The sequence below is a fragment of the Lonchura striata genome, chromosome 25 (assembly GCF_050655825.1).
Source record: "Lonchura striata isolate lonStrDom1 chromosome 25, ASM5065582v1, whole genome shotgun sequence".
NCBI lineage: Eukaryota > Metazoa > Chordata > Aves > Passeriformes > Estrildidae > Lonchura > Lonchura striata.
In genome coordinates this window covers 4,936,430-4,952,719 of record NC_140727.1, presented here as the reverse complement: position 1 = coordinate 4,952,719, position 16,290 = coordinate 4,936,430, and the positions used below count along the sequence as shown (strand labels likewise).

General features: G+C 56.1%; 2 protein-coding genes across 2 annotated transcripts; one reads left to right on the top strand and one right to left on the bottom strand.

Moving 5' to 3' along the window:
* Positions 1–52: 52 nt before the first annotated feature.
* On the top strand, positions 53–14,734 carry LOC146765440 (uncharacterized). Its single transcript, XM_085560877.1, has 2 exons — positions 53–2,743; positions 10,561–14,734. The coding sequence occupies exon 1, from the start codon at positions 407–409 to the stop codon at positions 1,310–1,312; it is 906 nt and encodes a 301-aa protein (XP_085417003.1). The 5' UTR covers positions 53–406; the 3' UTR covers positions 1,313–2,743; positions 10,561–14,734.
* On the bottom strand, positions 2,723–10,686 carry TCHH (trichohyalin). The gene is made up of 2 exons (XM_077789335.2): positions 8,396–10,686; positions 2,723–8,079 (listed from the first exon to the last, which is right to left on the bottom strand). The coding sequence occupies exons 1-2, from the start codon at positions 8,642–8,644 to the stop codon at positions 3,148–3,150; spliced, it is 5,181 nt and encodes a 1,726-aa protein (XP_077645461.2). The 5' UTR covers positions 8,645–10,686; the 3' UTR covers positions 2,723–3,147.
* Positions 14,735–16,290: the final 1,556 nt, after the last annotated feature.

The window sequence follows — 16,290 nt, the reverse complement described above, 5'->3', positions numbered from 1 at the left end:
GGAAAAAAGCTCGGGGAAAGTTCGGGAGCCCCGCCCGGGCTGAGTCAGCGCCGGCCGCGTTGAGCAATTCCCGTTTCCAGCGGCAACCGCGGCTCCTCCCGAGCCTCCGGAATGTGCCCGGCCCGGCTCCGGGGCTGTGCGGGCATTCCCAAATCCTGCTCCGTCCCGGGATATCCCTGGGGTCGTCCTCGGGCAGGGGAGCGGGGGAAAAATCCCAAAAATCTTAACGGGGAGGTTGGGGGAAAAAAGGGGGGAAATTTCCTCAAAAATCTTCCCGGAGAGCCTGGAGCAGGAGAAGGGGAAATCCCAAAATATTCAGGGGGAGCCTGGAGCAGGAAAAAGGGGAAAATCCCAAAAATCTCTGGGGCTGTCTGGAACAGAGAGGGGTTAAACACCGGGGAGCAGGATGACTGTTGGGATCCCGGGAATTCCTCTGGGACTTGGGAGATTTTTCCTTTTCCCCTCAGTTTCCTGCCCCCAAACTCCCATTTTTCCCGAATATTGGGATTTTCCCCCAAGCCGCCTTTCCCAAAGGGAATTTCCCGGGCTGGGATCTCCCTTTGGGTTTTCCCTGCCCCTCAGGACCCCAGGGGTGACATCGCCGAGGGGAGGAGGTGACATTTCCCCGTGCCAGGGCCGGTCCCGGGCATTTGGGACATTTGGGACATTCCCGTTCCCGGAGGCTGCGGGATGGAGACGCCGTCATCTGTGTGGCCACAAGGCTGGCATTGTCCCTGGCATTGTCACCGAGCCCTGCCAGTGTCACTGTTCCCGTCCCTGGCATTGTCACCGAGCTGTGCCAGTGTCACTGTTCTGTCCCTGCCAGTGTCACTGTTCCTGCCCCTGGCATTGTCACCGAGCTGTGCCAGTGTCACTGTTCTGTCCCTGGCATTGTCACCGAGCTGTGCCAGTGTCACTGTTCTGTCCCTGCCAGTGTCACTGTTCCTGTTCCCGTCCCTGGCATTGTCACCGAGCTGTGCCACTGGCCCTGGCATTGCCACTGAGCTGTGACAGTGTCACTGTTCTGTCCCTGCCAGTGTCACTGTTCCTGTCCCTGGCATTGTCACCGAGCTGTGCCAGTGTCACTGTCCTGTCCCTGCCAGTGTCACTGTTCCTGTCCCTGGCATTGTCACCGAGCTGTGCCAGTGTCACTGTTCTGTCCCTGCCAGTGTCACTGTTCCTGCCCCTGGCATTGTCACCGAGCTCTGCCAGTGTCACTGTTCTGTCCCTGCCAGTGTCACTGTTCCTGTTCCTGTCCCTGGCATTGTCACCGAGCTGTGCCACTGTCCCTGGCATTGCCACTGAGCTGTGACAGTGTCACTGTTCTGTCCCTGCCAGTGTCACTGTTCCTGCCCCTGGCATTGTCACCGAGCTGTGCCAGTGTCACTGTTCCTGCCCCTGGCATTGCCACTGAGCTGTGACAGTGTCACTGTTCTGTCCCTGCCAGTGTCACTGTTCCTGCTGTTGGCATTGTCACCGAGCTGTGCCACTGGCCCTGCCCCTGTCACTGGCACTGGCATTGGCACTGTCCCAGTTCCTGTTCCTGTTCCTGGCCCCATGCCTGTCACCGTCACCAAGCCGTGTCTGTTCCTGTTCCTCTTTCTGTCCCTGTCCCTGTCCCCATCCCTGTCCCTGTCCCTGTCCCTGTCCCTCTGTCCCTGTCCCCCTGTCCCTGTCCCCATCCCTGTCCCTGTCCCTCTGTCCCTGTCTCTGTCCCTGTCCCTGTCCCTGTCCTGTCCCTGTCCCTGTCCCTGTCCCCATCCCTGTCCCTGTCCCTCTGTCCCTGTCCCTCTCCTGTCCCTGTCCCTCTGTCCCCATCCCCACTATCCCTGTCCCCGTCCCTGTCCCTGTCCCCCTGTCCCTGTCCCTGTCCCTGTCCCTGTCCCTGTCCCTGTCCCCCTGTCCCTGTCCCTGTCCCTGTCCCCGTCCCTGTCCCTGTCCCCATCACTTGGGGACAATGTGGGGACGGAGTCCTGGGAGAGCCCCTGGCTCCGGCCTGGAGCGGGATTTGGGAGTGGGACTGGGTTTGGATTGGGATCAGGATTTGGGATTAGGAGGAGTTTGGGGGCTGAACTGGGAATGCTTGATCCCAACTGGAAATGCCTGATCCCAACTGGGAATGTCTGATCCTAACTGGGAACGCCTGATACCAACTGGGAATTCCTGATCCCAACTGGGAATGTCTGATCCCAACCGGGAATGTCTGATCCCAACTGGGAATTCCTGATCCCAACTGGGAATTCCTGATCCCAACTGGGAATGTCTGATCCCAACTGGGAATGTCTGATCCCAACCGGGAATGCCTGATCCCAACTGGGAATGTCTGATCCCAACTGGGAATTCCTGATCCCAACTGGGAATGTCTGATCCCAACTGGGAATGTCTGATCCCAACTGGGAACGTCTGATCCCAACTGGGAATTCCTGATCTCAACTGGGAATGCCTGATCTCAACTGGGAATTCCTGATCTCAACTGGGAACGTCTGATCCCAACTGGGAATGTCTGATCCCAACTGGGAATGTCTGATCCGAGCTGGGCCCCCCTCCCAGCCCTCCCGGCCCTCTGGAAGGTGATGCTCAGAGCTTCTGCAGGAATCAGTTGTTTATTCCCATTTTCCATGCGACAAAAAGGAAGGAAAAGGAAAAGGAGAAGAAGGAGAATCCCCCACCCACCACCAGCACCCTGTGAACCCCAAACCCCCTGGCCTGGAGCTGGAATTCTGCTGGAATCAAGGCTAAAAAGGTGATTTTTTTCCCCAGCCTCGAGGATTTCTAGACCCCAAAATCAGGAATTTTCTTTGAGTTTCACGGCAGAAGCCGAGAGCAGCCCCAGCCCCAGGGCCGGGGAGACCTGAAGTGACACCCCAGGGTGCAAAAGAGGACAGAGGCACCCAAGGACTCCAATCAGAGCAGAAAAAGTGATTAAATATCGAGGGACACACTCAACAGGGAGGCAGAAGCTCCGGATCTGGGGGGATCTCGCTTCCTGCTGAGGATTCATTCCAGGGAAAAGCCCCCAGACCCCACTGGACACCCCGGGATCCTTTTGAGTCCATCCCTGCCGGGCCACCGCATCCCCAGCTGGCAATGGGCGCAGAAGTGACCCTCAAAAGGACCGGAGAGGCTCCAGGGAGAGGCAGATTCTCCTCAGGATGTCTTGGATTCATCCCTGGGGCGGCTCGGGGCCTCCTGGCCCTGCTTGGTGCCACCTTCCCGAGGAACCTGGGAGCTGCCGGATTCCCGGGGGCTCCTCTTGCTGGGCTCCTCCTCAGGAGCCTCCTCACCCTCCTGGCCTCCCTCTCTGCGCGTCTCCCCGGGGTCTCTCCGCTCCGCATCCCGACGTTCCGGGGGGACGCAGCTCTTGGCCTCGCTGTCCTGGCGCTCTCTCCGCTGGCAGCCGGCTCCGGGCTCCCGCGGGACCCTCTGGGGTCCCTCACCCTGGGGCTGGCCCTGCTCCACCTCGAGGATCTCGGGGCGCCTCCGGGTCTCCTTGGATTTCACCCGCTCGCCTTTCCCAGCCTCCGGCTCGGCGGAATCCCGGAGGGCTCCGTCCTTCACCTCATTCCCGGATTTTTCCCGGGGCTCATCCGGAGCCTCGGGGTTGTCCTGGCATTCGGGTGGCAGCACCTCGGGGTGGCCCCTGCGGTCAGTGGGTGGCCGCGGGGACACGGAGCAGGTCCGGACGCGCACGGGCCGGCCCCGCTGGCCGGGCTGGTGGCACACGATCTCGTAGGTGGTGGCCTTGGGGTCCTCCAGGTTCTGGATCACGTGCACCAGGTAGGCGACGGTCTGAGGCTCCACGGGCTCGGGGAGCGGCCGGACATCGGGCCGGAGCTCGGGCTCAGCGGGGAGGTAGCGGACCCTGAGGTCACTGACGGGCACCTCCTGCCCCGGGGGGCAGGGATCACCCAAATCCACGTCCAGGGTCTGGTACCGGCACCGGCCCTGCTCCAGCTCCTCCTCCTCTTCTTCCTCCAGCACCTCCAGCCGGATCTCCTCACGTGCCTCCCTCTGGTCAGTGATGGTCACTTGGGCCGCCCTGGCCCGTGGCTGGCGGCTGCGGCGCTCAGAGGCCTCCAGCTCCAGCTCCAGCTCCAGCTCCCGCTCCCGGTCGATTCTCCTCTCCCTCAGGGCCTCTTCCCTCTCTCTGACCCGGGAGATTCTCCTCCCTGGCTCTGCTTCCTCCTCACCCTCACGGGGACGTTCTTTCCTTCTCAGCTCCTCACCTCGTTCCTGGATCTCACGGCGCACTCTGACATCGGCTTCTGCTGCTGCCACTGAGATCTCTCTTCTCCGGTCATACACTTCTTGTCTTCTCCTTCCATCATCATCAAGCTCACGAATTTCTCGCTCTCGTCTCTCCCGTGTCTCTCTCAGGTTAATGGCGGCCACTTCTTCCTCCCTTTCCCGTGTCCGGCTCTCAGACACCTCCAGCTCCCGTTCACGGTCGGTTCTCCTCTCCCTCAGGGGCTCTTCCCTGTCTCTTCTGGGGCAGATTCTTCTGTCTTCTTCACACTCACGGGGACGTTCTCTCCTTCTCAGCTCCTCACCTCGTTCCCGGGTCTCACGTTGCACTCTGACATCGGCTTCTGCTGCTGCCACTGAGATCTCTCTTCTCCTGTCTTCTGCTGCTGCCACTGAGATCTCTCTTCTCCTGTCATAAACTTCTTGTCTTCTCCTTCCATCATCATCAAGCTCACGAATTTCTCGCTCTCGTCTCTCCCGTGTCTCTCTCAGGTTAACGGCGGCCACTTCTTCCTCCCTTTCCCGTGTCCGGCTCTCAGACACCTCCAGCTCCCGTTCACGGTCGATTCTCCCTTTCCTCAGGGGCTCTTCCCTGTCTCTGACCAGGGAAATTCTCCTCTCTTCCTCTTCACACTCACGGGGACGTTCTCTCCTTCTCAGCTCCTCACCTCGCTCCCGGATCTCGTGGCGCACTCTGACATCGGCTTCTGCTGCTGCCACTGAGATCTCTCTTCTCCGGTCATACACTTCTTGTCTTCTCCTTCCATCATCAAGGTCACGAATTTCTCGCTCTCGTCTCTCCCGTGTCTCTCTCAGGTTAACGGCGGCCACTTCTTCCTCCCTTTCCCGTGTCCGGCTCTCAGACACCTCCAGCTCCCGTTCACGGTCGGTTCTCCCTTTCCTCAGGGGCTCTTCCCTGTCTCTGACCAGGGAAATTCTCCTCTCTTCCTCTTCACACTCACGGGGACGTTCTCTCCTTCTCAGCTCCTCACCTCGCTCCCGGATCTCGTGGCGCACTCTGACATCGGCTTCTGCTGCTGCCACTGAGATCTCTCTCTCCCTCTCGTACCTCACTGATTCTCTCTGTCTTCTTCCATCATCAAGGTCACGAATTTCTCGCTCTCGTCTCTCCCGTGTCTCTCTCAGGTTAATGGCGGCCACTTCTTCCTCCCTTTCCCGTGTCAGGCTCTCAGACACCTCCAGATCCCGTTCACGGTCGGTTCTCCTCTCCCTCAGGGGCTCTTCCCTGTCTCTTCTGGGGCAGATTCTTCTCTCACGTTCACAGGAACGTTCTCTCCTTCTCAGCTCCTCACCTCGTTCCTGGATCTCACGGCGCACTCTGACATCGGCTTCTGCTGCTGCCACTGAGATCTCTCTCTCACTCTCGTACCTCACTGATTCTCTCTGTCTTCTTCCATCATCAAGCTCACGAATTTCTCGCTCTCGTCTCTCCCGTGTCTCTCTCAGGCTGACTGTGGCCACTTCTTCCTCCCTTTCCCGTGTCCGGCTCTCAGACACCTCCAGCTCCCGTTCACGGTCGATTCTCCCTTTCCTCAGGGGCTCTTCCCTGTCTCTGACCTGGGAAATTCTCCTCTCTTCCTCCTCACACTCACGGGGACGTTCTCTCCTTCTCAGCTCCTCACCTCGTTCCCGGATCTCACGGCGCACTCTGACATCGGCTTCTGCTGCTGCCACTGAGATCTCTCTTCTCCTGTCATACACTTCTCGTCTTCTCCTTCCATCATCATCAAGGTCACGAATTTCTCGCTCTCGTCTCTCCCGTGTCTCTCTCAGGTTAATGGCAGCCACTTCTTCCTCTCTTTCCCGTGTCCGGCTCTCAGACACATCCAGCTCCCATTCACGGTCGATTCTCCCTTTCGTCAGGGGCTCTTCCCTGTTTCTTCTGGGGCAGATTCTCCTCTCTTCCTCCTCACAGGGACGTTCTCTCCTTCTCAGCTCCTCACCTCGTTCCCGGATCTCACGGCGCACTCTGACATCGGCTTCTGCTGCTGCCACTGAGATCTCTCTCTCCCTCTCGTACCTCACTGATTCTCTCTGTCTTCTTCCATCATCAAGGTCACGAATTTCTCGCTCTCGTCTCTCCCGTGTCTCTCTCAGGTTAATGGCGGCCACTTCTTCCTCCCTTTCCCGTGTCCGGCTCTCAGACACCTCCAGATCCTGTTCACGGTCGGTTCTCCCTTTCCTCAGGGGCTCTTCCCTGTCTCTTCTGGGGCAGATTCTTCTGTCTTCTTCACACTCACGGGGACGTTCTCTCCTTCTCAGCTCCTCACCTCGTTCCCGGATCTCACGGCGCACTCTGACATCGGCTTCTGCTGCTGCCACTGAGATCTCTCTTCTCCGGTCATACACTTCTTGTCTTCTTCCATCATCAAGGTCACGAATTTCTCGCTCTCGTCTCTCCCGTGTCTCTCTCAGGCCGACTGTGGCCACTTCTTCCTCCCTTTCCCGTGTCCGGTGCTCAGACACCTCCAGATCCCGTTCACGGTCGATTCTCCCTTTCCTCAGGGGCTCTTCCCTGTCTCTTCTGGGGCAGATTCTCCTCTCTTCACACTCACGGGGACGTTCTCTCCTTCTCAGCTCCTCACCTCGTTCCCGGATCTCACGTTGCACTCTGACATCGGCTTCTGCTGCTGCCACTGAGATCTCTCTCTCCCTCTCGTACCTCACTGATTCTCTCTGTCTTCTTCCATCATCATCAAGGTCACGAATTTCTCGCTCTCGTCTCTCCCGTGTCTCTCTCAGGTTTCTGGCGGCCACTTCTTCCTCCCTTTCCCGTGTCCGGCTCTCAGACACCTCCAGCTCCAGCTCCCGTCCCTGATCCACCCTCCTCTCTCTCAGTCTCTCTTTTCTTCTGGGCTCATCTCTTTCTTCCCTGTCCTGCTCCTCCTGGATCTCCCTTACCCTTCCTGCAGATTCCCGTTCCCGCCTTGTTCTCCGCCTGTGGCCACGTTCCTCTGGCTCTGCTCTGCCACGTTCCCCGAGTTCGATCTCTAACGGTTCCTCCAGGTACGACTGATGTGGCCTCCTGGACTCCGGACATTCCAGCTCAGCCGCCCGGCAGCTTCTCCCTTCCAGCTCTCTTTGTTCCAGCTCACGCCGGCGGTGGCGGCTCCTCTCTTCCCGGAGCGATTCGGGTTCCCGTGGCCGATTGTCACCTTCCCCATCTGCTCCTCGTGGCCGTTGGGTTCTTTCATCACGCCCTGGCTCCTGGCAGCTCCACCGGTCCGGCCGTGGTTGGGGTTCTCGGCGTTGCCTGCCTGTCCTCACGTCTGCCGTTTCTTCCTCCTGGAGCCCCTCCCGGTCTCTCCTCTCTCCCTCTCGTCTCTCGGGCTCCGGGGGCTGCCGCCTTCTCCATCTCTCCTGCTGCTCACACAGCTCCTGGCTCCGTTCCTGGAATTCCCGTGGGATCAGCTCCCCGCGTGGTTCCGTGTCCCTCCCGCTCCGCCTGTGGCGTTCCTGCTGATCCCTCCTCGTTTCCTCCAAGATCTCCACCTCCCTGACCCTGAGGTCTCCTTGCAGCCCAACTTCACGATTCCTCTCCCAGGTTTGTCGTTCCTCCTCCTCCTCCTCCTCCTCCTCCTCCTGGAGCTGCCGGCGGCTCCCTCTGCTCCTGAATTCCGGCTCCCGGAAGGATTTTCCGCTGGTCGGGAGCTTTGTCCTCTGCACCAGGAACGGGGCCCTTGGCTGGAACCAGAAGCAGCACTTGGCCACCCGGAACACCAGGAGGAGGAACTCGTTAAAATCGATGTTCCCGTCCCCATCCCACTCCAGGAACTGCAGGATCTTCTCGATGGTCTGAGGGTCGTGTGGCTTCTGCAGGGAAAAAGCACAAGGGGAGGAAAAAGGGGATTTTTGTCTTCCTCTTCCTTGAGGGAGAAATGCAAAAACGGGAAGAGTCGCAGGAATTATCCTTCCATCTCTGATAATCTCATTTTAGGGCTGAGCATCAACTGTGGGAATTCGCTCCCTGAAATTCCCCCTGGATCCCCCTTTTCTCCAGGCTGAGCCCCCCAGCTCCCTCAGGGTTCTCCATCCCGTTCCCCGGACAAAGGAACCCAACCTTTGGTGGAACCCTCCCCGTTCCCTTTCCAGGAGGGTTTTGCCGTTCCCCCGTCCCCGCCGCGCTCACCACCAGGGAATCGGCGAATTCCCTCTGGATGAGCTCCCTCATCCTCCTGCGGCTGAGCCCGGAGCTGTCCCCGTCGCCCCGGGCGTGCTGCTGGAAGACGCCGACGATGGTGGCGATGCTGTCCAAGAACGGGGACATCCTGCAGATCCGAGCGAGCCTGCACGGGACGGGAGCAGACCAAGGGCTGGGGGATCCCCTTGGGAAGAGGGAGGAGAATTCCCGGCCCTGCGTTCCTTTTTGGGAACACATTCCGGGGTTTTAGTGGGATGGGGAGTGGCCTCCGGCTTCGCCACTGACACGTCTGGGTGACGTTGGAGCGGGAATGGTGACGGGGATGCGGTGGCAGGGAGGGACCCGGCGGTGCTGACTCAAGAGGTGCCCCCAGATCCTGCCCCATGGAGCAATCCCATGGAATATTTCCTTGGAATGGACCCTCAAGATCACCCAGTCCAGCCCCTCTGCTGTCCAGGGAGGTCTCTAAGGTCTCCACGGAGCTTCTCCGCTTCAGGTGAACCCCCCCAGCTGTCCCAACCTCCCCCCAGCCCTTGGAACATCTCCATGGCCTCACTCCAGGACCTCCTGGTGTTTCCAGGATCCATCCCCGTGATCCCGGTGAGAGGAGCTTTAACCCAACCCAAGACAAGATCTGGGGCAGAGACCTCAGGAGCTGCGTCTGGAAACCTCCAAAGCCTCCTCCTTCCCTCCTTCCTCCCTTGTGGGATCCCCAAGCCTCCCGTCGGGAAGCTCCGTGCCCGATCTGATCCCGGGGAGCCGCGCCGTGCCCGGTTCCCGCCTCCGGAACGTGCCCGGGCACACGAGCACTCCCTGCTCCATGGAAACGCCGGGATTTCCACGGAGAAGGGGCCACTTCTCCAAAGGGCTCCAGCTGGGAGCTGACCCCACCGCCAAGGAAGCCCCCGAACTTCTCCCACGTTCCCATCCCTCAAGGACAACCCAGCCCAACAACTCCGACAGGGAGAAACCCCCAAAAAACGCCGGGAATGACTCTCCCGTCCACCAGGAATCCTGGAGAAACACCAACATTCCCAGCAAGGGGGAAGATTCCCAGTGAAGGGAGAATTCCCGAGGGAGCCACTCACCCAAGTCAGCGGCGGGATGGAGCGGGATTCCCGGGAAGCCGTGCGGAGCGAGGGGAGGACGCGCTGCTTTTATAGGGTCCGCGTTGGGGTTGGAGAGGAGCCACCCTTCGTGGACGTTGTCCTGATTCATCCTGGGCCAAGCCCAGTCCCAAACGGGTTATTTGGCTTTATCAACCCTTCCCTATCATTTTCACCCCGAAATAGCAGCGGCTCTTCAGGCCGGTTCCGCCTAATCCTGGAAAATCCTGGCTGTAAAATCTCTTTATGGTCGCGTTTCGGATTTTTTGGGGAAATCTGGAAGGGCTCCAGAGCGTAAATGGAGGAGGGTGGATTTTAATGTAAATATTTGTGTTATGGGTGGGAGTTTATGCCTTTAACGCCTGCAAAACCACATGAAAATAGGAATTAATATTTTAATTAAATTAATTAAATTAATTTAAAAGAACATTTAAGTGTTGATGGCAGCAGAGCTCAGGATGAGCAGATCAGGGACAAGCAACATCTTTACGACCCACACCATTGGTCCCACAATTCCAGAGGGGATTTTTGTCTCTTTTTTGTGCATTTCCTTTGGAATTTCAAGCCTGAGGTCATTGAGGTTTGGATCAGGAAAAGGGAAGAAGATTTCAGCCCTAAAATCTGGGTGAGATTCCCCAAATCCTCCTGATTTTGGCTCATGGAACACCCTTGTAGAGTTTTATTCTTATTTTTATTTCTCATTAATGAGCATTTGGCCATATTATCCAATATAAAAAAATAAACCAACCACAACAATTTTTAAACTATTAAATGAATTTTTAAATGGGCTTTTGAACAAGGAAATTGTGATCAATTGATGACTTCTCATTGAGAAAAATCACGATAAAATTTCTAATATTAATCGGAGGATTTTAATTTCATCTTGACTCAATTTTAATTAAAAATAAAAGCAGAAACCTCTGCTGAGAGGTCGATTAATGCTGAATTTCCTCCGGCTGCCCTCAGGCTGTAATTACCTCACAATCTCCTTATTTTTTAATTTAATCTTCGAACGGCAAATTAATTAACTCTTCCTTTATTCCCCAGGAACTCTCCCGGCACTTGGAGGAAATCTGGAAAATTCCAGAGCCTGGATTTGGGGTTTGGAGGGGGACGAGGTGACGGGGACATCACGGCGGCCACCTCGGAGCAGGAACTCGTCCCGCAGCCTCGCCCGTGGCTCACCCTGGGTGTAGGAGCCCAATTAATTAACGCTGCTTAATTAATAACCTCGGGGACACTCAGCCCAGGGATTTGTCCCCAATGTTCATTTTTGGGCTTTTTTTTTTTTTTCTGGATTAAATTACCCCGGTGCAAATTAGGCCCCGCCTTGGCGATAATGACACCCTTGGGACGCTGTAATTTTGGGGTGGATTTTGGGGTGATTATGCAAATGAGGAAGGATTTGGTGTCCTGTAACTGTCTGGAATCCCCACCCCAGGGGCTGGGGCTGTGCGGGAGCCTCGGGAATCTGCCTTGGAAAAGGTCCCTGGCCTCGGGAGCGCTTTCCTGGGATTTGGTGATTTCTGGGATGAGGCAACGAGGCTCCGGGCACGTCCTGGTGGTGCTGAACCCCTTTTCCTGCTGGGTTTTCCCCAAAAATGGTTTTCCTGAGGCTCCAGGCACGTCCTGGTGGTGCTGAACCCCTTTTCCTGCTGGGTTTTCCCCAAAAATGATTTTCCTGAGGCTCCGGGCACGTCCTGGTGGTGCTGAACCCCTTTTCCTGCTGGGTTTTCCCCAAAAATGATTTTCCTGAGGCTCCCGGCATGTCCTGGTGGTGCTGAACCCCTTTTCCTGCTGGGTTTTCCCCAAAAATGCTTTTCCTGAGGCTCCGGGCACGTCCTGGTGGTGCTGAACCCCTTTTCCTGCTGGGTTTTCCCCAAAAATGATTTTCCTGAGGCTCCAGGCACGTCCTGGTGGTGCTGAACCCCTTTTCCTACTGGGTTTTCCACAAAAATTATTTTCCTGACCCACCATGAGCACAATCCACCCCGTCCCTTGGGCTGGATCCGAAGGAATTTGGGCAGGAGGGTGAGGACGGGGCTTCTCCCCCTCTGCTCGTCTCTGGTGGGATCCCACCAGGAATTCTGTGCTGGGTTCTGGTGTCCCCAAGCCATGAAGCTGCTCAGGGGGCTGGAGCCACTCCCCGATGGATCCAGGCTGGGAATGTTGGGAATGTTGAGCCTGTGGAGACTCCAGAGCCCCTCCAGGACCTGCGGGGGCTCCAGGGAATCTGGAGAGGAACTTTTCCTCAGGAACTGCAGGGATGGGATATAGGGAATGGGGCCAGCGGGACAGAGGGGGAATTTGGGTGGGATTTTGGGGAGGAATTGCTCCCTGTGAGGGTCCCAGGTTATTCCATGGATTTGCCATCCCTGGGAGTGCCCAAGGCCAGGCTGGGACCACCTGGGATAGGGGAAGGTCCCTGCCCATGGAACTGGGGTGGGATTTTTTGGGATTTAAGGCTCCTTCCCATCCCAAACCATTCCAGAAATCCCTGGGCCGGTTTAGATGGGATTTTAGGGATCAATCCTTCCCTGGCCCAGGTGCTTCCATGGATTCCCCATCCCTAGGAATGTCCAGGGCCAGGCTGGATCCACCTGGGACGGTGGCAGTTGTCCCGCCCGGGTTCAGGGTGTCCTGGGACGCTTTTCCAGCCGGGATGTGGCTGAGCGGTGGGATGAGGTCAGCGGGGTCATTCCGGCCTGGGGCACCGGGACTCCTCATCCTGTTTGTCGCCGTCCCCAATCAGCCCCATCGAGGTCCCCACGCCTCGTCTGAGGTCGGTGACACGCAGGACACGGAGCCCTCGGTGCCACCTCCGACGTCACCTCCGAGACGGCCCCGAACCCCGCGGCGGCCTCAGCTCTGAATCAGGAATCCGAAATCCCAAACCAGAAACCGCCCCCGCCCCACCGGGATTTGGGGTTCCTCACGCCGCTGACAGAATTCCCCGGCTCCGGCCCAAAGGGGTGGAATTTTGGGATGAGTTCTGGGGGATCTCGGCTGGGGACGTGCCGTGGGAAAGGTTGGGAATTCCAAATATCCCATCCAAACCACACAGGGAGTCCATCTCTTACAGGATCGGGATTCCAGCCTGGCAATTCCAGGGGAGACACCCCTGAAACGCCCCTCACCCAATTCCTCCATCTTTGTTGGCTTTTTTCTCATTAATGAAGATTTTTTCTAGAATTAATTCCCAGTCCTTCACAGCCAGCCCCTCCCACGGACACCTCTGGCAGGAATTGGGCAGGAATTGGGCAGGAACTGGGCAGGAACTGGGCAGGAACTGGGCAGAAATTGGGCAGGAATTGGGCAGGAACTGGGCAGGAATTGGGCAGGAACTGGGCAGGAACTGGGCAGGAATTAGGCAGGAATTGGGCAGGAACTGGGCAGGAATTGGGCAGGAATTGGGCAGGAATTGGGCAGGAACCGGGCAGAACTGGGCAGGAACTGGGCAGGAACTGGGCAGGAATCGGGCAGGAATTGAGCAGGAACTGGGCATGAAATGGGCAGGAATTGGGCAGGAATTGGGCAGGAATCGGGCAGGAATTGGGCAGGAATCGGGCAGGAATTGGGCAGGAACTGGGCAGGAACTGGGCAGGAATTGGGCAGGAATTGGGCAGGAATTGGGCAGGAATCGGGCAGGAATTGGGCAGGAATTGGAGCTGGGCAGGAACTGGGCAGAACTGGGCAGGAACTGGGCAGGAATTGGGCAGGAATTGGGCAGGAACTGGGCATGAATTGGGCAGGAACTGGGCAGGAATTGGGCAGGAACTGGGCAGGAATTGGGCAGAAATTGGGCAGGAATCGGGCAGGAATTGGGCAGGAATTGGGCAGGAACTGGGCAGGAACCGGGCAGAAATTGGGCAGAAATTGGGCAGGAATTGGGCAGGAATTGGGCAGGAACTGGGCAGGAATTGGGCAGAAATTGGGCAGGAATCGGGCAGGAATTGGGCAGGAATTGGGCAGGAATCAGGCAGGAACTGGGCAGGAACCGGGCAGAAATTGGGCAGGAATTGGGCAGGAATTGGGCAGGAATCGGGCAGGAATCGGGCAGGAATTGGGCAGGAATTGGGCAGAACTGGGCAGAAATTGGGCAGGAATTGGGCAGGAATTGGGCAGGAATTGGGCAGAACTGGGCAGAAATTGGGCAGGAATTGGGCAGGAATTGGGCAGGAATTGGGCAGGAATCGGGCAGGAATTGGGCAGGAACTGGGCAGGAATTGGGCAAGAATTGGGCAGGAATCGGGCAGGCAAGGTTATTTTGGTTAATTTGCTGATTTTGGTTATTTTTAGCCCGCCGGGGTTGGGGTTCAGGCGGTGCCGGAGCCACGCCCGGGGCTCAGAACGGGTTTGGTGAGAGGGGTGGGGAGGGAGGGGAAACAAAGGCACAGGAATGAGGATGTTGGGATGGGAATGGGGCAGGTCCGGGGGGCTGGAGCGGGGCCAGGGCTGGGAACGGGGCTGGAAAAGGGAACGGAGAGTCCCGAGGGAGCTGGGGGTGACCCGGAGAAAAGCGGGATCCAGCGGGAATTTGGGATCCGCCAGCGGGATTTGGGATCTGATCCCAGGGAATGGGACAGGACAAGAGGGAACGGCCTCGAGCTGTGCCAGGGTGGGAAATTTGGGAAAATCCCTCCTGGAAAAGGGAAGAGGCTCAGGGAGGGTTGGAGTGGCCACCCCTGGAGGTGTCCAGGGAATTCCTGGAGATCCCTCGGGATGACCACGGGGGCACCGGCCACAGCTCGGACTCGGTGATCCCGGAGCTTTTTCCCTGGATGATCCTGGAATTCTCCTGGATTCGGCAGCGAGCGGAGAATTCTTCTCCCACAGTGCCACCAAGTGGCTCCGGGAGCGGGACTGGGATCCCCTGGAATGTCCCGCGCGCGGATCTGGGACGGGGACACGCGGGGAAACTGAGGCACGCGGAGGGAAAACAGCGCTGGAATTCCCCGCGCTGCTCCCAGTGTCGGGCTGGGAGCCACTGGGAGAACTGGGAGTCCCCTAAAAGGCTCAGGAAGGTCGATTTTATATAATTTAATATTTTATGTATGTTTTATTTTATTTTATACTTTAATTTCACTTATTATTGCACCTTTTGTCCATGTTTTTGAAGGTTTCACGCATATTATTGCTGGTTTTATCCGTGTTTTCCCATCTTTTTCCCACGTTATCCCCTTCCCAACATTCCTTTGCCGTTTCCCCCCATTTCCTCCCCTCTTCCCCTGCTGAGAGCTGCGGGAATTCCCCCCCAAATTCCAGATTTTCTCCCTCTTTTTGCCTCATCCCGAAGCATATTCCTGAACCTTCCCATTCCGCAGGGATTTCCATCCCCACATCTCTGAGATTGAATAATTGGAATTAAATCCTTCCTTTTCCCGAGCTCTTCCCGCTGTCCCTAATCCCCACTGACGTTAACAAGTGTCAGAAATTCCCCTAATCCCGCTCTTTTTTCCATGTTAATGAGGATATTTTGATTATTCCTGCCGGGATAATTGGATCCCAGGGCTCCCCTCGAATTCTCCGGATTTGAATAATCCCACAATTCAAATCAAGGATTCACATCCCAGATCCTTCCCTTGCTTTGAGACACTTTTAACAAAGCCAATGATAATTAATGATAATTAAGGAGGAATTAATTAAACCCTTTCCGAGCCTTCCGAGACCCCAAACTCACGAATATTTTGGATTTTCCTGTTCTCTTTCCCAATCCTCCTGGAGAGGGTGAGATTTTTTCCATGTTCCCTTTTGCTCATTTTCCCATTCCTTGGGATGTTTTAATCCCATTTTTTGGGATGTTTTCACCCAGTTCCTTGGAATGTTTTAATCCAGTTCCTTGGGATGTTTTAATCCAATACTTCAGGATATTTCAATCCCAATCTTTGGGACATTTTAACCCCATTTTTTGGGATGTTTTCACCCAGTTCCTCAGGATGATTTATTCTCATTTTTCAGGATATTCTCATCCCATTCCCTGGGATATTTTAATCCATTTTCCAATATGTTTTCACCCAATTCCTCAGGATGTTTTCACCCAATTCCCCAGCTGGAATTCCTTGCATCTTTAGCCCAGATTTCCCAAAAATTGAGGACTCCACGCTCTTGCTTTTAAATCCTGATGATTATTTTTTAATTTGGAAGCAGATGTATCAGAGCGGTTTGGAAAAAAGCTGGAATCTCTGCTAATTCCATGGAAACTGGGACAGACCCCAAAAAAATTCGGGAGCAGCCCCAAACCTGGGGTGCTGCTGGTGATCCCCAAACTCAGATCCAGCCCAGAATTCCCTAAAACAAAATTCTCGTCTCTGGGAAAGGAGCTCCCTGAGTTTTATTTCCGAGGAAAATTTGTTTTCCTTAATATTCCCACAATTTTAATGAGGGAAACCATTAAGAAAGAGGATTAAAAATGCAAAGGCAAAACCATAAATGAATTAAGGCGGACTCTGAACCTCCTCGTTCGTCTGTGGGAAGCAAAAAGGTGGCAGGTGACGAAACAGGACCCCGGCTGCAATTCCCACTCGGATCATTTTCCCATTATTTATTGCGCCTTTCGTTGGGAAATCAAACTGAGACAGTAATTAAGTGATGATTGAAAAGCAGATTTTTTTTTTTTTTTTTTTTTTAATCTCACATGAAGCAATTTCTTCTCTTTTTGTAACTCCTGAGAAGCTCAGACTCACCGAGCCGGGCAGGGCCCCCCTTCCTTCATCCCACTGATCCCAATCCTATTTCTTGCCCCGGAACCAGCTCTGGCAGCGGGAAAGGCAGCGCTCC

Bases quoted from the DNA above. Each gene is read 5' to 3' on its own strand.
- LOC146765440 (XM_085560877.1), top strand. From the start codon at position 407: ATGACTGTTGGGATCCCGGGAATTCCTCTGGGACTTGGGAGATTTTTC.
- TCHH (XM_077789335.2), bottom strand. From the start codon at position 8,644: ATGTGTTCCCAAAAAGGAACGCAGGGCCGGGAATTCTCCTCCCTCTTC. The intron at 8,080-8,395 runs GTGAGCGCGGCG...TTTTCCCTGCAG, and splicing joins AATTCGCCGATTCCCTGGTG to AAGCCACACGACCCTCAGAC.